This window comes from Somniosus microcephalus, chromosome 12, assembly GCF_052327205.1.
Source record: "Somniosus microcephalus isolate GS21.2 chromosome 12, FLI_Smic_1.0, whole genome shotgun sequence".
NCBI lineage: Eukaryota > Metazoa > Chordata > Chondrichthyes > Squaliformes > Somniosidae > Somniosus > Somniosus microcephalus.
Window position 1 is genome coordinate 202920547 of NC_140998.1, and position 25002 is coordinate 202945548.

The 25002-nt window shown below is 46.0% G+C and overlaps 1 protein-coding gene across 1 annotated transcript in view; it reads right to left on the bottom strand.

Moving 5' to 3' along the window:
• Positions 1-1687: 1687 nt before the first annotated feature.
• The window catches only part of LOC147109911 (uncharacterized), a 78033-nt gene continuing 54718 nt past the window's right edge, over positions 1688-25002 (bottom strand). Inside the window, exons 9-16 of the mRNA XM_086002422.1 lie at positions 22090-22170; positions 18612-18668; positions 14897-14959; positions 12606-12686; positions 11480-11560; positions 8416-8462; positions 5626-5685; positions 1688-1899 (exon numbers count right to left, since the gene is read on the bottom strand). Of these exons, the coding sequence (XP_085858548.1) occupies positions 1688-1899; positions 5626-5685; positions 8416-8462; positions 11480-11560; positions 12606-12686; positions 14897-14959; positions 18612-18668; positions 22090-22170 (682 nt within the window). The remainder of the gene's footprint in view (positions 1900-5625; positions 5686-8415; positions 8463-11479; positions 11561-12605; positions 12687-14896; positions 14960-18611; positions 18669-22089; positions 22171-25002) is intronic.

Here is a 25002-nt window from a genome sequence, read left to right on the forward strand (position 1 = left end):
AGTGGAGCTTAAACGCTGGCATGGACTGGTTGGGCCGAATGGCCTGTTTCTGTGCCGTATATCTTATGTAATCCTACAAGTTCATGGCCTGGAAATTTCGGTCGGAGGCTTGCCGCCCGCGTACACCTCCGAACCGCAAGAAAACTCTGTACTTACCTGGTGTCCCTGGAGCATTGGACTCTTGTAGTCCTGGGCTTGCAGGCATGCATACGCCTGGTTAAAGGCTCACGCATCCCAGGAGGGCATGCAGTTCGCAAGCCTCCCTGGGATCACGTGGGCCCACCCAACCAACGGCAAAGCGGTGTTCCCATTCTACTTATGGGGATTTATTTACATACGGAATTCCCATAATCATAACAGACATCACCTAACAAATACAATTTCACAGCACTGAAGTAAAAATAACTGATCACAGCTTCACAATTAATTAAATTACCCTTTAATTAAACATCTAAAATAAAAATTTAATGTTTTGAAAAATAAATTTAAACATTTTGAAATGGGACAAAAATAACCGAAACTAACTTTAAATGTAAGTGAATGTTTAAATCACTTAAAAAAATTGATTTAAACATTTATTTTAACCCTTACGCTTGGCAGGAGTCCAACTCGTGCTAGCGGAAGTGAATTTAATTTACAGCGTTTGCGTACAATCTGTCAAGTTAATCGCATGGGGAAGCGCGGAACGTGCGGGCCATTCACAGCACTGACCACGGCGTGCACTGTGTGTATGATGTCATAGGTCTCGTAAATTCCGGGCCAATGTCTCTATTGAAATAGCTTTGAAACACGTTATGCCGTTCCTGCCCACACAGAATGTCTACGTAATAATGCATCTTTTTCTGTAGTTGATCACCATCAGAAATGGTCTTAAATTTGTTAGGCCTCACTACAGCATCTCCTACATTGTACAACTGCTGATTGAAGCAAGATGCTCCGAAATATTTCGAACAGAAATCTCGCTAACAAATTACAGACTATGTGCCGCAATCGATTCTGGAGTGGAGTTGAGGTAGAAGATTAGCCACGGTCGTGTGGAGAAATTTCAAGTTCTATGAAATAATAAGAAATAGGAGCAGTAGGCCATTCGGCTCCTCGAGCCTGCCCCGCCATTTAATAAGATCATGGCTGATCATCCAAATTCAGTACCCTGTCCCTGCCTTCTCTCCAAATCCCTTGATACCTTTAGCCTTAAGAAATATATCTAACCACTTCATCTCAGGAATTAACCTAGTGAACCTTCTCTGTACTGCCGCCAATGCAAGTATATCCCGCCTTAAATAAGGAGACCAAAACTGTACGCAGTACTCCAGGTGTGGTCTCACCAACGCCCTCTAGAGTTGTAGCAGGACTTCCCTACTTTTATACTCCAACCCCCTTGCAATAATTCACATTCCATTTGCCTTCCTAATTACTTGCTGTACCTGCATGCTAACTTTTTGTGTTTCATGTACAAGGACCCCCAGATCCCTCTGTACCTCAGCATTTTGTAGTCTCTCTATGTTTAAATAATAATTTGCTTTTTTATTTTTCCTACCAAAGTTGATAACCTCACATTTTCCCACATTATACTCCATCTGCCAAATTCTTGCCCACTCACTTAACCTCTCTATATCCCTTTGCTCACTCTTTATGTCCTCCTCACAACTTGCTTTCCCACCTATCTTTGTCTCATCAGCAAATTTGGCTATAGTACACACGGTCCCTTCATCCAAGTCATTAATATATATATATATTGTAAATAGTTGAGGCCCCAGCAGTGCTCCCCTGTGATTTTATGTACTTGGGCAGGTCTCAACCCTGATCTGGACAGTAGCCACATGTTTCCAATATACGTACCGTTTCCTGCCTTCTTCTTCTTATTAACTACTGCATACGACGGGACTTCTGTCACAGTTGCTGCATTAAAAGACAAGAATTTAAACTGGAGCTAAAAACGTGGAGGTCCAAAGTGCACTGAAATACTAAGACATAACATTAATTCGAAGGAATGTTTCAGCAGTTCCAACAATTGCAATTTCTTTACTGATTTGTTGAACTGGCAGTGTCAGCTGTGGCTCAGTGGGTAGCACCCTCGCCTCTGGGTCAGAAGGTTGTGGGTTCATAGTCCCACCCCAGAGACTTGAGCACAGAAATCTAGGCTGACACTCCAGTGCAGTGCTGAGGGAGTGCTGCGCTGTCGGAGGTGCCGTCCTTCAGATGAGACATTGAACCGAGGCCCCGTCTGCTCTCTCAGGTGGACGTAAAAGATCCCATGGCCACTATTTCGAAGAAGAGTAGGATAGTTAACCCCGGTGTCCTGGCCATTTATTTCTCCCTCAATCAACATAACAAAAAAACAGATTGGGCCAGAAATTCGGGTCGGGGGCTTCCCGCAGGTGCAAGCCCCCGACCTGCACTTAGCTAGCGCGCCGGCCGTTGTGCTGTGGGCCCGCGTGGGATTCCGATCCTGGGCCTCCTCCAACTGCCGGCGCGCAGTGCTTGCGTATCCCAGGGGCACAGTTAGTTCGATGCGTCCCCTGGGATCACGTGGGCCATGGAGAGCCAATCGTAGCAGGGAATCTCTATTCATAGATTTGACAGGAAGACCTGTCAAATCTATGAATAGAGATCGGCCCCAAAACCTAACTAAAACTTCAAATAATTTTTTTTTTAAATCACATTTTTAAAATAACTATAAATTACATAAAATAATTATAAACAATAACTAAAATTTTTGAAAAAATTAATTACAGTTTTTAACCAGGCTAAAAATAAACTTACCTTTCTTTAAAGTATTTAAAAATAATAAACCTGTGGAAAAAATGTTTTAATTTTACTTAATTCACCACTTCCTCGTTAAAAGCAGGCCTTGTGACTGCTTTTTAAAAGCGTAACTGCTGGAGACTTACCCTCCTGGAAGAACCTGCAAAAAAAACGGAAGTTCCAGGCGCACGCGTTCGACCTGTGAACCCCTTTCTTCAAGGGAACAGAAGTTCCGGTTTCCCGCGCATGCGCAGTGCATGCACGAAACCGGCACTTTCGTTGGCCCTACGCGTGAGTACCCAGCGCGTACTCACCTGTGGGGACCCGAATTTCTGGCCCAATGTTACCTGGTAATTTTCACATTGCTGTTTGTGGGAGCTTGCAGTGTGCAAATTGGCTGCCGCGATTCCTACATTTACAACAGTGACTACACTCCACAAGCACTTCATTGGTTGTAAAGTGCTTTGAGACGTCCGGTGGTCGTGAAAGGCGCTATAGAAATGCAAGTCTTTCTTTTGTTGCAATGGATATGATTCGCCCATAAAAAGGGAGAAACTGCTCAGCCTCTTACATTCCACCCAAGTGCCCATTATTAGATGGCAGCCTTGACGGTGAGTGTCAACAAGGTGTTCAATTGTCAGAGAGTGGGGAGTGGGAAGTGTCAATGCCCAGCCTGATCCTGTCACATTTGATACTCATTCCAGCAGAGATCACTGAAGAACGGTTCAGTAACAAGGAACAGACTGTCCGTTCAAACGTCAGCCGTGGCTCAGTGGGTAGCGCCCTCGCTTCTGAGTCAGAGGGTTGTGGGTTCGCGTCCCACTCCGGAGACTTTTTTTAAAAATTAGTTTTTATGGGATGTGGGCATCGCTGGCAAGGCCAGCATTTATTTATTTTTTTATTTTTTTATTTATTGCCCATCCCTAATTGCCTTTGAGAAGCTGGTGGTGAGCCGCCATTTCGGACGGCAGTTAAGAGTCAACCGCATTGCTGTGGGTCTGGAGTCACATGTAGGACAGACCAGGTAAGGACGGCAGATTTCCTTCCCTAAAGGACATTAGTGAACCAGATGGGTTTTTACAACAATCCAATAGTTTCATGGTCACCAATCCTGATGCTAGTTTTTTTTAATTCCAGATTTATTTAATTATCTTAATTTAAATTCCCCAGCAGCCACAGTGGGATTTGAACTCATGTCTCCGGATCAGTAGTCCAGGCCTCTGGATTAGTATGTCCAGTATTGACCCAAGCACCACCAGAATTTCCCTGCACTTCTACCAATAGTGCCGTGGGGCATTTACTGTCTAGCCGAGACAACAGATAGTTTAACAGCACCTCAGAGAGTGCAGCACTCCCTCAGTACTGCACTGAAGATTATGGGCTGAAGTCAGAGGTCAGAGGCTGGGGATTCTGTGGCGAGTGTCTCACCTCCTGACTCCCCAAAGCCTTTCCGCCATCTACAAGGCATAAGTCAGGAGTGTGATGGAATACTCTCCACTTGCCTGGATGAGTGCAGCTCCAACAACACTCAAGAAGCTCGACACCATCCAGGACAAAGTGACCCGCTTGATTGGCACCCCATCCACCACCTTAAACATTCAGTCCCTCCACCACCGGCGCACCGTGGCTGCAGTGTGTACCATCTACAAGATGCACTGCAGCAACTCGCCAAGGCTTCTTCGGCAGCACCTCCCAAACCCGCGACCTCTTCCACCTAGAAGGACAAGGACAGCAGGCGCATGGGAACACCACCACCTCCAAGTTCCCCTCCAAATCACACACCATCCTCACTTGGAAATATATCGGCCGTTCCTTCATCGTCGCTGGGTCAAAATCCTGAAACTCCCTCCCTAACAGCACTGTGGGAGCACCTTCACCACACGGACTGCAGCGTTTCAAGAAGGCAGCTCCCCACCACCTTCTCAAGGGCAACTAGGGATGGGCAATAAATGCCGGCCTTGCCAGCGACGCTTACAACCCAGGAACGAAAATAAAAGTCTCTGACGTGGGGCTTGAACCTGCAGCCTTCGGAATCAAAGGGAGAGTGCGTCCGCTGATCCAAGGCTGACAGACCAATAGCAGCCAACTGCTCGATACATGTACAACCCTCAAGACAGTATCTAAGTAATCAAAGGCCCATTCAACTGGTGTTTTCCACCACACAAGTTTCAATCATTATTTATCAAGTGAAATTAAACTTTGATTTAAAGATTAAAGTACATTTTACCAAAATCAGCTCATCGCACTATTATTTTTTGATTCTGGACTCAGGAGTTACTATTTTTAAAATTTGTTTATGGAATGTGGGCATCGCTGGCAAGGCCAGCATTTATTGCCCATCCCTAGTTGCCCTTGAGAAGGTGGTGGTGAGCCACCTTCTTGAACCGCTGCAGTCCGTGTGGTGAAGGTACTCCCACAGTGCTGTTAGGGAGGGAGTTCCAGGATTTTGACCCAGCGACAATGAAGGATCGGCCGATATATTTCTAAGTCAGGATGGTGTATGACTTGGAGGGGGTGGTGTTCCCATGCACCTGCTGCCCTTGTCGTTCTAGGTGGAAGAGGCCGCGGGTTTGTGAGGTGCTGCCGAAGAAGCCTTGGCGAGTTGCTGCAGTGCATCTTGTGGATGGTCCACACTGCAGCCACGGTGCGCCGGTGGTGGCGGGTGTGAGTGTTTGAGGTGGTGGGTGGGGTGCCAATCAAGCGGGCTGCTTTGTCCTATGTAACGATGCTTGGTAGCATTGGAATTTTAGTAACTCCATGGGTTTGTGTTCGTTTATTTATGATTAGTAAGATTACACGTCTGATTGAGGGAAATTCAATTAAAAACGAAACACGATTTTCAATTTAAACCTTTGTAAATATGCTTAAAATTGTACTTGCATTTAATTCTTGGATGCTCCTTATTAATTTCTCTTTGTGCTGGCTCTGCCACCGCAGGAACTGTATTAATGGAAAGGTTTAACTTTCAGACAAAAATGTTCAAACATTAACAGCCCTGCGTTACTTTTCTCACCAAATGTTACTGTTACTATTCCCAAGTGTATAATCCGGAACTCTACAGACCTGAGTGCAAAAATCTAGGCTGACACTCCAGGGCAGTACTGAGGGAGTGCTGCATTGTCGGAGGTGCCGTCTCTCAGATGACGCGTTAAGCCGAGGCCTGGTCTGCCCTCTCAGATGGATGTTGTTATGAATCTTATGATGCATGAAGACTCATGAAAAAGCACTGGATGGCCAGCTGGTGGCGCCGTCCAAGGAGAATAAATAAGCGGACGTGGGCCCAGCATCCCAGGACATTTTGTAAACAGGAACTAGTGAAAGATAACTAGCCCTCCATGTTTTGAAACAAGTTGATTAAAGCCTTGCTTTATACTCGAACCAAGTGCGTAGTGAGTTTTATTACGTCAGACGTAAAATATCCCATGGCAACCATAGAGTTGTCAGCTGTGGCTCAGTGGGCAGCACCCTCGCCTCTGAGCCAGAAGGTTCACGTCTCACTCCTGGGACTTGAGCACATCAAGCTAGGCTGACACTCCAGTGCAGTACTGAGGGGGTGCTGCACTGTCAGAGGTGCCGTCTTTCGGACGAGACATTAAACCGATGCCCCGTCTGCTCTCTCAGGTGGACGTAAAAGACCCCATGGCTCTATTTCGAAGAAGAGCAGGGGGAGTTATCCCTGGTGTCCTGGCCAATATTTATCTCTCAATCAACATCACTAAAGCAGATCATCTGGTCATTATCACATTGCTGTTTGTGGGAGCTTGTTGTGAGTTAGAGTTATATTCGCTAGGGTTTTGAAGAATGAGAGGGGATCTCATTGAAACTTATAAAATTCTAACAGGACTAGACAGACTAGATGCAGGAAGGATGTTCCTGAAGGTGGGGGAGTCCAGAACCAGGGGTCACAGTCTAAGGATAAGGGGTAAGCCATTTAGGACTGAGATGAGGAGGAATTTCTTCACCCAGCGAGTGGTGAACCTGTGGAATTCTGTACCACAAAAGGCAGTTGAGGCCAATTCATTAAATATATTCAAGAAGGTGTTAAATATATTTCTTAAGGCTAAAGGGATCAAGGGATATGGGGAGAAAGCAGGGACAGGGTACTGAATTTGGATGATCAGCCATGATCTCATTAAATGGCGGAGCAGGCTTGAGGGGCCGAATGGCCTACTCCTGCTCCTAACTTCTATGTTTCTATGTGAGCAAAATTGGCTGCCGCGTTTCCTACATTACAACAGTGACTACATTTCAAAAAGTACAACATTGGCTGTAAAGCGCTTTGGGACATCCTGAGGTGGTGAAAGGTGCTATAGAAATGCAAGTTTTCTTTTTATTGATTTAATCCTGTTCACTTATCGGTGGCCGAAATGCACCTTCAACGACTATCAGGGCTCCGACAACGTACAGGTCGAGAGCTAGAGTGACAGTTTGAAGGTCGAGAGCTGGAGTGACAGTTTGAAGGACGAGAGCTGGAGAGAGCAGTTTGAAGGTCGAGAGCTGGAGTGACAGTTTGAAGGTCGAGAGCTGGAGAGACAGTTTGAAGGAGCGAGAGCTGGAGAGACAGTTTGAAGGTCGAGAGCTGGAGTGACAGTTTGAAGGTCGAGAGCTGGAGTGACAGTTTGAAGGTCGAGAGCTGGAGTGAGCAGTTTGAAGGTCGAGAGCTGGAGAGACAGTTTGAAGGTTGAGAGCTGGAGCGGACAGTTTGAAGGTCGAGAGCTGGAGTGAGCAGTTTGAAGGTCGAGAGCTGGAGAGACAGTTTGAAGGTCGAGAGCTGGAGCGGACAGTTTGAAGGTCGAGAGCTGGAGCGGACAGTTTGAAGGTCGAGAGCTGGAGTAACAGTTTGCAGGTCGAGAGCTGGAGCGGAACCCGGTTACCAGGACGCCAAGTTGGACAGCCAGGGGTAATGTGCAGGCCAGGTGTGTGGAAGAAACCGAGGGGAAACATCGAGAAAAACTGAGAGGAAACATCGAGAAAGACAGAGGAAACATCGAGAGAGAGGGGAAACATTGAGAGAGACCAAGATGGAAACATCGAGAAAGACTGAGGGGGCACTTTATTTATTTAATTTTATTAATTAATTAATTAATTAATTACATTTATTTAATTATAAGTTGTGAGTTCCTCACGGTGCTCTCCCAGTGTGGCCACCCTGTAACCACAGATTATTCTAGAAGCCTGGGTAGAAATATCAATGTAATTACTGTAGAAATTACTTTTTTTATATTATTGCTTGTTCATTTTATGTGCTGTCTTTTATTTATTTTATGTCTGCTTTATTTATATTTAAAGTATGTATGCGTGTATATGTCGGTATGTGCTTTTTTGTGATGGCGCCGATGAAGATGGCTGCCGTCCTTGCGAGCTCCGTGCGTACCAGGCAGCTAAGTGTTCTTGCTGCTTGGTGCTCTCGGCTCGTCAAGAAAAAAACATTTCACTGACTAGATTACACTTCTTGTATTTAGTTATGTGACCAATAAAATTGTAATTGTAATTGTAATTGTAAATTGTACAGTGCAAGCAAATAGAATTACGGTCTCATGTTTATATAATGCTCGAGAGGAGATGAGAATGGATATTCAATCCTTTACATGCGCAAACATTATTTAAATAAACCTTGAAGTACATGGGTTGTTCACTGCAGTTGCCCGATTATTATTCGTTTCTACTTACCGCTGGCTTTTAATGTCCAGCTGAACTCACTCGATTGCCCTGTAATGCTGAATGAAAGTGAAACAGTCAAAAGGATTCAGAGGTGTAAAGACTGCATTGTCATTCTGTTATTGGATGGGCAGAATGTTATTTTATCTTTGTCTCTGCGCCTGACTAGGGGAATTCGTGGTCGCCAATTTTTTTTTGGGTGACAGAGAAAATTAGACCAGTAGCCGTATTTTTGTGACCCCCCACTGGTGCGTACGAGGTGCGTACACACCCGTCGGGGTTGCGGAAGTGCCGGTTTCAGGCGAAGTGCTTGCGCTGAAACCCGGCACTTGCGATCGGTCAAGAATTCTCTCGACAGATCATCCACATGCACAGGAAAAGTGACTCTGCGGGCGGAGAGTTGCGCTTTTTGCCTGCTGAACGCCCGTCAAATTCCTACGCCTGGTAAAAGCAGGCCTTATGCCAGCTTAAGAGTTTTAAAAAATAGAAAAATGAAACTTGATAACTCATTCAAAAAGGTAAGTTTAGTTTTAGCCCTGTAAAAAACATTCCTTTTTGTTTGCTGGTGTATTTTTTAGGTGATCCCCATTCATACTTTTGACATAACAACAGAAAACGCTGGGCTGGAAACACTCAGCGGGTCAGGCAGCATCCGTGGAGAGAGAAACAGAGTCACCCTTCACCAGAACTGGAAAAAGCTGGAGATGTAACAGATATTAAGCAGGTACAGAGACGGGGGGGGGGGGGTGGTGGTGGGGGAGGAAGGAATTGAAGGAATATTCTGTGCTAAGGTAGGAGACAGGAAAGATAAAATGTTGCAAATGGGGATGGCAGAATCATACAGCCTGAACAAGGGGGGCAGGGGTTATAGGCTGAACTCAACATTGAGTTCAAAAATTTCAGACTTTTTCCAGTTCTGATGAAGGGTCCCAGACCTGAAACAATGGCCCAGAAATTCAGGTCGGCGGCTTCCCGCGGGTGCAAGCCCCCGACCTGCACTTACCTAGCGCGCCGGCCGTTGAGCTGTGGGCCCGCGTGGAATTCCGATCCTGGGCCTCCTCCAACTGCCGGCGCGCAGTGCTTGCGTATCCCAGGGGCGCAGTTAGTTCGATGCGTCCCCTGAGATCACGTGGGCCATGGAGAGCCAATGGTAGCAGGGAATGCTTCATTCATAAGTTTGACAGGAAGACCTGTCAAACCTATAAATACTATAAGCCCCAAAACATCACTAAATCTTCAAATAATTTTTTTTAAATCACATTTTTAAAAGAAACTATAAATTACATGAAATAACTATTTTAAACAATAATTTAAATTTTTGAAAAAATTAATTACATTTTCTAACTGGGCTAAAAATAAACTTACCTTTCTTTAAAGTATTTAAAAATAATAAACCTGTGGGAAAAATGTTTTAATTTTAATTAATTCACCACTTACCTTGTTAAAAGCAGGCCTTACGCCTGCTTTTTAAAAATGTAACTCCTGGAGACTTACCCACCCGGGAAAACCTGCAAAAAAAACGTATTCCACCACTGAACCCTTTCTGTCAGGGGAATGGAAGTGCCGGTTTCCCGTGCATGCGCAGTGCGTACTCACCCGTAGAGACCCGAATTTCTGGGCCGTTAACTCTGTTTCGCTCTCCACAGATGCTGCCTGGCCTGCTGAGTGTTTCCAGTATTTTCTGCTGTTATTTCAGATTTCCAGCATTCGCAGTATTTTGCTGTCATACTTTTGACCGTTCTGTACGTACAGAACTGTCAAAAGTATAACGGGGATTCTCTTCTTCCATTGGTTGGGCCAGCCCACGGTGATCCCAGGAGCGCCTACGAACCGCTTGCGCCCCTGGGATACCTGGGGCTCTGCCCGCGCGGACCCGGAGAGGCCCAGGATCGCAAGCCGCCATTCCACCTGGGCCGCCAGGTACTTTCGTACGCATTTTGCAGATCGCAAATGTTGTCCCAATAATTTGTGACCGAGTCACGAGAATCACTCCCTAAAATAGACAGACAGAGGTAACTGCAGGTACATTTAAATGGCAGATGGTCTCGTAAGTGAAACAAGATGAAGTTCTAGATTTGTCTGTATGCATCCAGCCACATCCTAATTAGTTATGTATTAAACATATCAACACCATGCAGATATGTCCCATACCAAATTCTTAATGCAATTGTCATGGATTGATAAACTGACAGAATGCAATAAACTGACGAACTTAAATGTGATCATTGAAATCAACAACAAGTTGTATTAAATAGCCTTTAATGTAGTAAAATGTCCCAAGGTGCTTCACAGGAGTGTTAACAAACAAAATTTGACACCGAGCCACAGAAGGAGAAATTACGGCAGATGATCAAAAGCTTGGTCAAAGAGGTAGGTTTCAAGGAGCATCTTAAAGGAGGAGAGAGAGGCGGAGAGGTTTAGGGAGGGAATTCCAGAGCTCGGGGCCCAGGCGGCTGAAGGCACGGCCGCCAATGGTGGAGCGATGGAAATCGGGGGATGGACATGAGTCCAGAATTAGAGGAGCGCAGAGATCTCGGAGGGTTGTGGGGCTGGATGAGGTTACAGAGATAGGGAGGGGCGAGGCCATGGAGGGATTTGAAAACAAGGATGAGAATTTTTAAATCGAGGCCCTGCTTAACTGGGAGCCAATGTAGGTCAGCGAGCACAGGGGAGATGGGTGAACGGGACTTGGTGCGAGTTAGGATACTGGCAGCCGCGTTTTGGACGACCTCAAGTTTACGTAGGGTAGAATGTGGTAGGCCAGCCAGGAGTGCGTTGGAATAGCCAAGTCTAACAAAGGCATGGATGAGGGTTTAAGCAGCGGATGAGCTGAGGCAAGGGCGGAGACTTGCGATGTACCAGAGGTGGAAGTAGGCGGTCTTAGTGATGCCGCGGATGTGTGATTGCGGCTCATCTCGGGGTCAAATATGACACCAAGGTTGCAAACTGTCTGGTTCAGCCTCAGACAGCTGCTAGGGAGAGGGACGGAGTCGGTGGCTGGGGAATGGTGTTTGTGGCACTTCTTCGCTTGTTTAGGTAGGCTAACTATGATTGTTCTGAAGGTTAAGATTTTCACCTGGTTATGGGATTAACATATATCCCAATGGATTCCTCCGACCCCTTGTTGCAGCATGCTATCCAGCAATCACAAAGCTCTCTGTGCCAAAAGAAAAATAACTAATTATTGACATTACTCACGCTCCTCCTGTCCTGCCCAAACAGGCCGGTGAAATGGGCGGACACCTGGCAGATGAAATTTAACGCAGAAAAGTGCAAAGTGATACAGTTTGGTTGGAAGAATGAGGAGAGGCAATATAAACTAAAGGGTACAATCCTAAAGGGGGTGCATGAACAGAGAGACCTGGGGGTATATGTGCACAAATCGTTGACGGTGGCAGGGCAGGTTGAGAAAGCGGTTAAAAAAGCATACGGGATCCTGAGCTTCATAAATAGAGGCATAGAGTACAAAAGCAAGGAAGTTACGATGAATCTTTATAAAACACTGGTTCGGCCTCAACTGGAATACTGTGTCCAATTCTGGGCACCGCACTTTAGGAAGGATGTGAAGGCCTTAGAGAGGGTGCAGAAAAGATTTACGAGAATGGTTCCAGTGATGAGGGACTTTAGTTAGGTGGCTAGACTGGAAAAGCTGGGATTTTTCTCCTTAGAGCAGAGAAGGCTGAGAGGAGATTTGATGGAGGTGTTCGAAATCATGAGGGGTCTGGACAGAGTAGATAGAGAGAAACTGTTCCCATTGGCGGAAGGGTCGGGAACCAGAGGACACAGATTTAAGGTGATTGGCAGAAGAACCAAAGGCGACATGAGGAAAAACTTTTTTACGCAGCGAGTGGTCAGGATCTGGATTGCACTGCTTGAGAGGGTGGTGGAGGCAGACTGAATCACGGCTTTCAAAAGGGAATTGGATAAGTACCTGAAGGAAAAAAATTTGCAGGGCTACGGGGAAAAGGCCGGGAGATTGGGACTAGCTGAAGCGCTCTTGCAGAGAGCCGGCACGGGCTCGATGGGCCAAAAAGCCTCCTTCTGTGCTGTAACCATTCTATGATTCTATGATGTGAGGATGAAGATGTACGAAGTGCAGAAAGGTTTGGTGCAGTTATCACATTCAGACATCACTAAATTCCCAGTCCTGCTGTTCATCTACAGAAAACTGCAACGCTCAGCCAGGGGAGTGGGGCCCTCACCTGATTTCATTGTGTCCCTTTGACTGCTCGTCCTTTCGCAATCCACGGTCACAGCATGACAGCCATACCCCGCGATAATTGCTGTGTGCAAAAAAGCAAATAGCACTGAACCAACGTTGATTAATGTTTGGGGTTGTCTTGCGCAAATTATTATTGGGGAACTTGCCAACGAAACAAAGCTGTGCCACAGTTAAACCAGCCCCTCGTGCCAATGTTCTTGTGAAACTGCATCAAACGCTAGCGAGGCCTCAGCTAGAATACTGCGTACAGTTCTGGTCACCACATTACAGGAAGGATGTGATTGCACTAGAGGGGGTGCAGAGGAGATTTACGAGGATCTTGCCTGGGCTGGGGAATTTTAGCTATGAGGAAAGATTGGATAGGCTGTGTTTGTTTTCTTTGGAACAGAGGAGGCTGAGGGGAGATTTAATTGAGGTGTATAAAATGATGAGGGGGCCTAGAAAGAGTGGATAGGAAGGGCCTATTTCCCCTAGCAGAGTGGTCAATAACCAAGGGGCAGAGATTTAAAGTCATTGGTGGAAGGATTAGAGGGGAGTTGAGGAGAACTCATTTCACCCAGAGGGTGGTGAGGGTCTGGAACTCACTGCCTGAAAGGGTGGTAGAGGCAGGGACCCTCATCACATTTTAAAAGTACTGTACTGCTTTTCCCTTACTTGTCCGAGCGCACGGAGGGTAATTTTGATACCCCCCTTCCATCGGTGTTCCTTAGCAGCAGAATAATACATTGCCCGGTACAAAACTCATCTTTGTACAACAGTGCATCATCTGACTTACCACACTCACGGGAGGATGGTTGGACATTGCAAATGTCTAAAAGGGGGCAAGGAAATTTCCAAACAGAACCAAAAACTGCATGTAATCAAGTTAAGTGCTGAGAAATGGGGAGAGATTGGGTCGACTAGGCCTGTATTCAATAGAGTTTAGAAGAATGAGAGGGGATCTCATTGAAATGTATCCAATTCTGACAGGGCTAGACAGACTGGATGCGGGGAGGATGTTTCCCCTGGCTGGGGGTCTAGAACCAGGGGTCACAGTCTGAGGATATGGGGTACATCATTTAGGACTGGGATGAGGAAACAAAGAAACATAGAAGATAGGAGCAGGAGTAGGCCATTTGGCCCCTCGAGCCTGCTCCACCATTCAATGAGACCATGGCTGATCATCCAAACTCAGTACCCTGTCCCTGCCTTCTCCCCATATCCCTTGATTCCTTTAGCCTTAAGAAATATATCTAACTCCTTCTTGAATATATTTAATGAATTGGCCTCCACTGCCTTCTGTGGTAGAGAATTCCACAGGTTCACCACTCTCTGGGTGAAGAAATTCCTCCTCATCTCAGTCCTAAATGGCTTACCTCTTATCTTTAGAATGTGACCCCTGGTTCTGGACTCCCCTGCCATCGGGAACATCCTTCCTGCATCTAGTCTGTCTAGTCCTGTTAGAATTTTATAAGTTTCAATGAGATCCCCTCTCATTCTTCTAAACTCCAGCGAGTATAAGCCCAATCGACCCAATCTCTCCTCATACGTCATTCCTGCCATCCCAGGTATCAGTCTGGTGAATCTTCGCTGCACTCCCTCCATGGCAAGAACATCCTTCCTCAGATAAGGAGAAATTTCTTCACTCAGAGGGTGGTGAACCTGTGGAATTATCTACCACAGAAGGCTGTGGAGGCCAAGTCACTGAATATATTTAAGAAGGAGATAGTTAGATTTCTAGACACAAAAGGCATCAAGGGGTATGGGGAGAGAGCGGGAAAATGGCATTGAGATAGAGGATCAGCCATGATCTCATTGAATGGCGGAGCAGGCTCGAAGGGCCGAATGGCCTACTCCTGCTCCTATTTTTCTGTTTCTAAATTAAGGGTAGAAATTATATTCCTGAAATAAGTAACATTTGTTGAAAGACATCATAAAGTACCCCAAAATAAAGATAGGTGAACTGTGATTCATATGGGATCAATGTGGCAATAAGTCAAATAATAAAAGTAATTAAAAAAAATCTGAGACCAGGAAAGGTTAGAAATAGCCCAGCATCACGACTGAATATGATCAGAGGTTGATATCTAATGGTTCAAATTTTAATAGTGAGCAACTTAAATCATACGGAAATCCTCTGTAATTTTAACGGAAGTATTATTCGAGATAAAATGAATAGTCTTTGCTGGGAAGAATTTCGTAGTAAAGTCATTTCGATAATATCACACAGTGGGATTTTAACCTTCTGCGTAAGCCCGTTAACATTACCCTCCAGCACTGGTATCCACTCACCTGGCGTCAATGTTCCCCTTTAATCCATTTCGGCAGCATGCCATCCAGGTACAGCAGCAATGCCTTCAGAGCAAACACAGGTTCCAGTGAAGAACTATGAGGAGCAGCTTCTTTTGAAAAGCAGTCACAGACGTTAAACGTGCAACTTTAACAAAGTCAGCCATTCGAAATGAGGGTTATACAATCCATATATAGAATGGTTTTACTTGATTAAATCCTTAAGTTAAGTGGGATTTTTTTTTAAATTCGTTTGTGGGATTTGGCCGTCGCTGGCAAGGCCAGCATTTATTGCCCACCCCTAACTGCCCTTAGAGAAGGTGGTGGTGAGCCGCCTCCTACAACCGCTGCAGTCCATGATACGTCTTTGTAGCAGTTTGGTACAACTTCAGTGACATAAGAACATAAGAAATAAGAGGAGTCGGCCATTCGGTGCCTCAAGCCTGCTCCGCCATTCAATAAGATCATGGCTGATCATCGACCGCAACTCCACTTTACTGCCCGATCTCCATATCCCTTGATTCCCCTAGAGTCCAAAAATCTATCTATCTCGGCCTTGAATATACTCAAAGGGGGTGATTTTCCCAGCCCTGGGGAGGCGTTATAGAGGCAGGACAGCTGGGAAAATGGCAGAATCTGGGAGCGGGTCCCCATCCCGCCCCCAACCCGTCTCCGTGCCATCTTCCCAGGTAGTTAACAGGCAGTTTTTTGGCTAATCCCTATTTTGAGACCTAAAGGGCTGGATTTTCTGAATGGAAAGCTTTTGGAGGCGGGACTGCTGCTTGCCTGGTTTTAGTCCCGCCTCCATCAGCCTATAGCCAACCAGCGGGATCTTCCACTGATTGACCTTGTTAAGCCTGCCCGGCGGGCTCAGCAGGCCAATTAGGGAGAAGTCAGTGACAGAGCACGTCACTGTATGACGTGTCATCTGTCAAGAACTTTTGAAAGAAAAAATTTCATCGTTTGACAGCTCTGTGAAGCTCTCAAACACTGACATTCTGTATAGTTTGATGAGGCCTTATGTTCAGGACTCATCAAACCTTTCTACTTTGCAGAAATCAGATGACTGTTGGATCGGAGGATCCAACAGCCAGACTGTGATCTCTACAATGGAGATGTCGGGGACTCCGGCTCCAAAGCAACTGAAGGCTGTAGGCAGAAACAAAGGTAAGTTAACATTTTCTAACACTTTACACTCACCTCAAATACTTACCACTCCACACTTGCACCCATCACTCACCTCTACATCGCACTTTCAGACCCCTCCGACCTCAACTCAGCTCCTACACCCTGGCGGGGTTCCCCCAGGTCGGAAAGCCCGCACTTCAGAATTAAAAATGGGGATAATCCTATTTCCTGCAAGTTAACTGCCTGTTAACAGGCAGTTAATAGGCTTTAATCCCTTCCCGCCTCCAAGGAGACGGGACCCGGGGCTGGACTGCTTCCTGCCTCCTGGCAACAGGGCACGGAAGCAGGTTGGGGGCTGGTTTGCCACCCGCCCCCAAATTCTGCAACTTTCCCGACAGCCCCGCCTCCATACCTGCCTCCTCGGGGCTGAGAAAATCCAGCCCAAAGGGCGCGATCTTACTTTTTGGTGCAAGTTGGGAGTGGGTCAGCTGACTTGCGGGTTCCGATCCCGTCCCCAAAGACGTCCGACGCACAGACACTATTTTGTGTCAATTGGCCTTGTTAAGCCCTGCCCTGCGGGCTTTCCGGCCAATTAAGAGAAAGCCAGTGCCAGATAACGTCAGTTGATGACGCGTCATCTGCTGGTTTTCTTAAAGGGGACATGCTCATTTTATTTGACAGATGATTTTTCAGTGTTTGACAGCATTGAGGTGCTGCAAACACTGCCAATCACTGTACAAAGGTGAGCCCTTGTACCCAGGCTCTCCAGTCACTCTTTCCTTAGGTTTAAACATATGGTAGCTGCAGGTGAGGTTACAGAAGCAATCTGCCACTGGTGAGAGAGGTTCTCCCAATGAGGTGGGACTACAAAACCACTTCAAACCTTATTACCTAAAGAATAGTCTAAATACATTAAAAATGATTTTCCCAACATTTTCTTTCCTCTGAAACTCAATAGTGTATCATTGGATCCTTCACATCACTTCTGCAGCTGTCATCAATGAAGAAACATTACAGTGGACCCACAGCATGCCACACTTACCCTGGCGTGGTGGCCGGATGTCGGGAAGCCCGCAGTCGATTTGGCAAAATTGAAAAAAGCCTCTTAATTGCCTGACCTGTTAAGTGCCTGCAATCCTCTTCCCACTGCTAGGTGTCGGGTCCCTGTGTAAATCGGGGACCCGACACTTGGGAAGATTGTATGGAGGTGGGTTGACAGCGGGTTCGGGTCCCGCTGTCAATCTTTGCAATTTTGTCAGCAGTCCCACCTCCAAACCCGCCCCCTGAGCACCGGCAAAATTCCCCCCAAAGTATTGGTTTAATTTCTCTGCCATTTCCTTATTGCCCATTATAATTTCTCCTGTCTTAGCCTGTGAGGGACCCACATTTACTTTCGCTAATCTTTTCTTTTTTACATACCTATAGAAGCTTTTACAGTCTGTTTTTATGTTTCTTGCTAGTTTACGCTCATATTCAATTTTCCCTTTCTTTATCAATTTCTTGGTCCTCCTTTGCTGAATTCTAAAATCCTCCCAATCCTCAGGCTTACTACTCTTTGTGGCAACATTATAAGCCTCTTCCTTTGATCTAATACTATCTTTAACGTCTCTTGTCAGCCACGGTTGGGCCACTTTTCCTGCGGGTTTTTTGTGCCTTAAAGGAATGTATATTTGTTGTAAATGTATTAATTCTTTAAATGCTAGCCATTGTCGACTGTCATACCTTTTAATGTAGTTTCCCAATCTACCTTAGCCAATTCGGCCCTCATACCTACGTAGTTTGCTTTGTTTAGATTTAAGACGCTAGTTTCGGATTTACTAAATCATTTTCAAATTCAATATAAAATTCTATCATATTATGGTCACTCTTCCCTAAAGGCACCTTTACTACAAGGTTATTAAATAACCCTTTCTTGTTGCACAATACTTGATCTAAAATAGCCTGTTCCCTAGGTGGTTCCTCATCATACTGATCGAGGAAACTATCTTGCACACATTCCATGAATTTGTCCTCCACACTATTACTGCAAATTTGGTTTGCCCAGTCTATATGCAGATTAAAGTCCCCCATGATTACTGTTAACATGAATCAGTCATTCATGAAAGAAAGACTTATGAAATAATACTGAGCGGCATGCGGGTGGTGCTGTCCAGGGAGAGTATAAATTCTCGGGCACGGGCCCAGCTTGCACAGGGCATTCTTAACAGGAACTTGTGAAGGACACAACTAGACCTCCATGTTGTAAAACCGTTGAAGAAAGCTTTGTTTAACGCTTAGACCAAGTGCCTAGTAATTTTCTTACGGCAACTGCATTGCCCTTGTTACATGCAACTGTAATTTTCTGATTTATACTCTGCCCTACATTACATCTACTGTTTGGGGGCCTATAAACACCTCCCACCAATGTTTTCTGCCCCTTGCTGTTCCTTAGCTCCACCCAAACTGATTCTACTTCTTGAGTTTCGGAGCTAAGTTGTTGTTGTTGTCATTGACCAGTCTCTCCAATGCAAGAGGAGAATTTAAAAGTTGTACGGAAATGAGCAAAGAGACCTGCACCCCAAAATAAAATGTAAACCTTTACTTCACGTACCCTGGTTCATTCGGTGACCTCCCGCTACAGCAGGACTGCAAGATGCCACAGTGGTTCCTGGAAAGCAAACCACATCTGGTCATTTCAGAATAAAGGAGGCTTATGATAAATGTTATGTTGGCAAAACAGTACGGAATCAAGCAGAATACATAGAGCGTAGAGGAAAACTGAAAAAGGAAATAAGAGGGGCAAAGCGAGTGACATGAATCAGTCATTCATGAAAGAAAGACTTATGAATTAATACTGAGCGGCCTACGGGTGGCGCTGTCCAGGGAGAGTATAAATACTCGGGCACGGGCCCAGCATGCGCAGGACATTCTTTAACAGGAACTAGTGAAGGACACAACCAGACCTCCATGTTGTAAAACAGTTGATTAAAGCTTTGTTTAACGCTTAGACCAAGTGCCTAGTAGTTTTCTTACGCCAGCGAGTATAAAAGAAAAGATTAGCAGGGAACACTAAAGTCTTTTATAAACATATAAAAAGAGTAAAAGGATAGCCAACAGGATGGGGCCAATTCAGGACTAAAAAGGAATCTTCTAATGGAGGGAGAGGGCATTGTTGAGCTATTAAATTTTGTCCAGGTGTATGATCTCTAGAAGTTCCCCGCCACCGACATTTGGCTGACTGGCCTATAAAAGAAAAAAACTTGCATACCTTACAGCGCCTTTCACGACCCCAGGACGTCACAAAGTGATTTACAGCCAATTAAGTACTTTTGAAGTGTAGTCACTGTTATAATGTCGGAAATGCGGCAACCCAAATGAGCAGGCATGCGGATTGGGTGGTAAAAAATGCAATATAGTGAAGTGTGAAGTGGATCATTTTGGTAGGGACCATAAGGAGGCCACTTCTTCCTTGAAAAGTTACAAAACTAAATGGGATAGAGGAGGAAAGTAATCTGGGAATACAGATGCATAAATCGCTAAAAGTGGCATCACAATTGGTAAGGCTATAAAAAGACCAAACACAGGGCCAGGATCTATTTCTAAAGGAATAGAACACAAAAGCAAGGAGGTAATGTGAAATTTATATCGAACCTTGGTTAAACCACCCTTGGAGTTCTCCATACAACAAAAAGGGTATTGAAGCGCTCGAGAAAGTGCAGAAAACATTTACAAGGATGTTACAAGATTTGAGAGGGCTCACCTATCAGAAAAGATTGAGCAGACCGGTGCTCTTTTCTCTGGAAAAGAGAAGACTGAGAGGAAACCTGAACTTAATGAACATAAGAAATAGGAGCAGGAATAGGCCACTTGGCCCCTCGAGCCTGCTCCGCCATTCAATAAGATCATGGCTGATCTTAGGCTCAAAGCCACTTCCCTGCCCGCTCCCCATAACCCTTCACTCCCTTATCTTGTAAAAATCTGTCTCTCTCCACCTTAAATGTATTTAATGACCCAGCCTCCACGGCTCTCTGGGGCAGAGAATTCCACAGATTTACGACCCTCTGAGAGAAGTAATTCCTCCTCATCTCAGTTCTAAAAGGGCGACCCTTTATTCTGAAACTGTGGCCCCGAGTTCTAGATTCCCCCACGAGGGGAAACATCCTTTCTGCATCTACCTTGTCGTGCCCCCTCAGTATCTTATATGTTTCAATAAATTCACCTCTCATTCTTCTAAATTCCAATGAGTATAGGCCCAACCTGAAGGAGTATGATAGGAAGAATGAGAAGAAACAGTTTCCGCTCGTGGGTGAGTGTAGAATTAGAGAACATCAATTCTTTTTATTCCTTCCTGGGATGTGGGCATCGCTGGCAAGGCTAGCATATTTTGCCCATACTCTAATTGCCCATGAGAAGGTGGTGGTGAGAAGCCTTCTTGAACCGCTGCAGTCTGTGCAGTGAAGGTACTCCCACAATGCTGTTAGGGAGGGAGTTCTAGGATTTTGACCTAGCGACAATGAAGGAATGGCCGATATATTTCCAAGTCAGGATGGTTTATAACTTGGAGGGCAACTTGCAGGTGGTGGTGTTCCCGTGCGCCTGCTGCCCTTGTCCTTCTAGTTGGAAGAGGTCGCGGGTTTGGGAGGTGCTGCCGAAGAAGCCTTGGCGAGTTGCTGCAGTGCATCTTGTAGATGGTACACACTGCAGCCACGGTGCACTGGTGGTGGAGAGAGTGAATGTTTAAGGTGTGGATGGGGTGACAATCAAGCGGGCTGCTTTGTCCTGGATCGTGTCGAGCTTCTTGTGTTGTTGGAGCAGCACTCATCCAGGCAAGTGGAGAGTATTCCATCACACTCCTGACTTGTGCCTTGTAGATGGTGGAAAGGCTTTGGGGAGTCAGGAGGTGAGACACTCACCGCAGAATCCCCAGCCTCTGATCTGACTTCAGCCCATAACCTTCAGTGCAGTACTGAGGGAGTGCTTCACTCTCTGAGGCGCTGTTAAACTGTCTATCATGTCGGGTGGACGGTAAATGCCCCACGGCACTATTGGTAGAAGTGCAGGGAAACTCGCCAAGGCTTCTTCGGCAGCACCTCCCAAACCCGCGACCTCTACCACCTTCTTCTTCTTAGGCAGTCCCTCGGAACTGAGGATGACTTTCTTCCACACTGAAAATGAGTTCTCAGGTGGCTGATGAGTCCAATGCGGGACCTACAGTCTTTGTCACAGGTGGGGCAGATGTTGGTTGAAGGGGCGGGTGGGTGGTGTGCTTGGGTTGACGTGCGCTCTTTGCGCTACCTGCGCTTGGCTTCCGCTTGCTCCCGGCGAAGAGACTCGAGGTGTTCGGCGCCTTCCTGGATACTTCTCCTCCACTTTGTGCGGTCTTGGACCAGGGATTCCCAGGTGTCGGTGGGAATGTTGCACTTTTTCAAGGAGGCTTTGAGGGTTTCCTTGAAGCATTTCCTCTGCCCACCTGGAGTTCTCTTGCCGTGTCGGAGCTCTGAGTAGAGCGCTAGTTTTGGGAGTCTCGTATTGGGCATGCGGATAATGTGACCCGTCCATCGGAGCTGATCGAGCGTGGTCAAAGCTTTGATGCTGGGGATGTTGGCCTGAGCAAGAACATCGACGTTGGGGCGCCTATCTTGCCAATGGATTTGCAGGATCTTGCGGAGGCAGCGTTGGTGGTACCTCTCCAGTGCTTTGAGGTGCCTGCTGTACATGCTCTACCACCTAGAAGGACAAGGGCAGCAGGCGCACGGGAACACCACCACCTCCAAGTACCCCTCCAAGTCACACACCATCCCGACTTGGAGATATATCAGCTGTTGCTTCATCATCACTGGGTCAAAATCCTGGAACTCCCTCCCTAGCAGCACTGTGGGAGCACCTTCATCACACGGACTGCAGCGGTTCAAGAAGGCGGCTCACCACCACCTTCTCAAGGGCAATTAGGGATGGGCAATAAATGCTGACCTTATCACATCCCATGAACGAATAAATAAAAATAAAAAGACTTAAAGATCCTTCCAGCTGGTGAAAGAGAGAAATGGTGAAAGGAAATGACATATTTCTGCTCCAAAGTTAAGACTTACTCCGTTTTAGTTTCATCCTGCAATTCACTCTTGTCTCGCAGCACACTGCTGCAGCACGATATCGAAAGGCCGCTCAGGGTCCTGCGTATGAATAGATGGTCAGTGCAGAGTACTAGTTCTCTAACCCATTGCCATACAGCGTTTGAAGGCGAATACTTGCAATGTTACAACATTTGCTCCGTCACGTGGCCCCAGGACAGATGTGAAGGAGATGAATTACATTCAAAAATATCCAGACAAATTAAGCAAATCATTACATGTGACAGATTTGAACGTGTAAACTGTCGGGTAATTCATATTTCAAGGAGAAACAGCAAATGCACATGATCAAAAAGACATGGCCGGAATCAAAACTGGGAAAGGGAAAGGATGTTGTGCTAAACATAAAACATAGAAAACATAGAAGATAGGAGCAGGAGTAGGCCATTCGGCCCCTCGAGCCTGCTCCACCATTTAATGAGATCATGGCTGATCATCCAAACTCAGAACCCTGTCCCGCCTTCTCCCCATATCCCTTGATCCCTTTAGCCTTAAGAAATATATCTAACTCCTTTTTGAATATATTTAATGAATTGGCCTCAACTGCCTTCTGTGGTAGAGAATTCCACAGGTTCACCACTCTCTGGGTGAAGAAATTCCTCCTGTAAAATTAAACACATGTAAAACACAAATTCGGCCCCAACCGGAGTATTGTGTCCAATTCTGAGCTCCGCACTTCAGGAAGGATGTGAAGGCTTTGGAGAGGATACAGAGGAGATTTACTAGAATGGTTTCAGGGATGAGGGATTACAGTTACGTGGATGGACTGGAGAAGCTGGGGTTGTTCTCCTTGGAGCAGTGAAGGCTAGGAGGAGATTTGACAGAGCTGTCTAAAATCATGAAGGGTTTAGGTACAGTAAATAAAGAGAAACTATTTTCAATGGCTGAAGGTCGATAACCAGAGGACACAGATTTAAGGTGTTTGGCAAAAGAACCAAAGGCGACGTGAGGAACAACTATTTACGCAGCGAGTGGTCAGGATCTAAAATGCACTGCCTGAAAGGGTGGTGGAGGCAGATTCAATCGTGGCTTTCAAAAGGGAATTGGAGAAGTACCCGATGGAACAAATAAATGCAGGGCTGCGGGGAAAGGACGGGGGAGTGGGACTCTTCAAAAGAGCCGGCACGGGCTCGACGGGCCGAATGACCTCCTTCTGTGCTGTCCTTTTCTATGATTCGGTGCGGATCTGGCCGCTGATTATTCACTGAGCTATTCCACTGTATGCAATGCTGTTAATGATATTAATCAAATGCTAGGATTCATCCCCTCGTATTTAACTACAAATTGGAAGCAGCCATTCTAAGCTTGAAAAGACATGCTTGTTTCGTAGAATAGTAGGCGTGTGGAATAGATTCCGAGCAAATATTTGAAACGTATAAAATTCTGTCAGGGCTAGACAAACTGGATGCAGGGAGGATGTTTCCCCTGGGCTGGGGTGGTCTAGAACAAGGGGTCACAGTCTCAGGTTACGGGGTAGGAAATTTAGGACTGAGATGAGGAGGAATTTCTTCACTCAGAGGGTGGTGAACCTGTGGAATTCTCTACCACAGAAGACTGTGGAGGCCAAGTCACTGAATGTATTTAAGAAGGAGATAGACAGATTTCTAGACACAAAAGGCATCAAGGGGTATGGGGAGAGAGCGGGAATGTGGTAATGAGATAGAGGATCAGCCATGATCATATTGAATGGCGGAGCAGGCTCGAAAGGCCAATTGGCCGACTCCTCTCCTATTTTTCTATGTTTCTATTCTATCAATTAAGGCACCAATTAAGGTCGTTAAGCAATCGTTGGATAAATCTCTCAAATGATCAATAACTCCACTCGGCTCCACAATTTGCAGTTTGCGCACGGTGATCATCATCTATGGACGACGCAAGACGCACATGAAATATAAACAGATGTTGGGCCGTATTTTTGCGACCCCGAAGGATGTCTACGAGGTGCGCCCGCGCCCGCAGGGGCCGCGCAAGTTCCGGGTGTCGGCGCGCGAAGCGCACGCGCTAAAACCCGGCGTTTGCGGTCTGTCAAGAATCCTCTTGACTGATCCTCCGCATCCCCGGGAGACGGGCCTCCACGGGCGGAGAGCTGCGCTATTTGCCCAACTTCCACCCGCTGAATGCCCGTGGGATTCTTAGGCCTGCGTAAGGCCGGCTTTCACCAGCACAAGAGTTTTAAAAAATAGAAAAATAAAATGTTATCACTCACCTATACATTAAAAACCCTGTCCAATAAGGCAAGTTTATTTTTAGCCCCGTTAAAACATACACAATTTTATTTCAAAATATTAAATTTTTGTTTAAAATATTGAATTAAATGGCATTTTAATTAATTTTACATGTGTAATTTTATAAAAATCTATCTCATGTGTTCGTGTATTTTTTAAGTCATCCCCATTCATACTTATGACAGTTTCGTAAGTACGGAATCCCCATAACTATGAATGGGGATTCCCTTCTTTGGTTGGGCCGGCCCACGTGATCCCGGGGGCGCTTGCGAACCGCCTGCCCCCCTCCCGGGATACGTGGGCCTCTGCGCGTTTCTACCAGGAGAGGCCCAGGATCGCGAGCCTCCGTATCTCCCGGACCGCCAGGTAAACGCCTAGGTTTTTTGACAAGCGGGAATCTCCCAATCGCTAAATCAGGCCCAATATATAAAATCAAACAAAAACAGAGAATGCTGGAAACACTCAGCAGGTCAGGCAGCAGCTGTGGAGAGAGAAACAGAATCAACGTTTCAGGTCGAAGACCTTTCTCCTGGACTCCAAGGATTAAATTACGAGGAGAGATTACACAAGTTAGGGTTGCCTTCCTGAGAATTTAGTAGGTTTAGGGGTGAGCTGTTCGAAGTTTTCAAGATATTAAGGGGAACAGGTA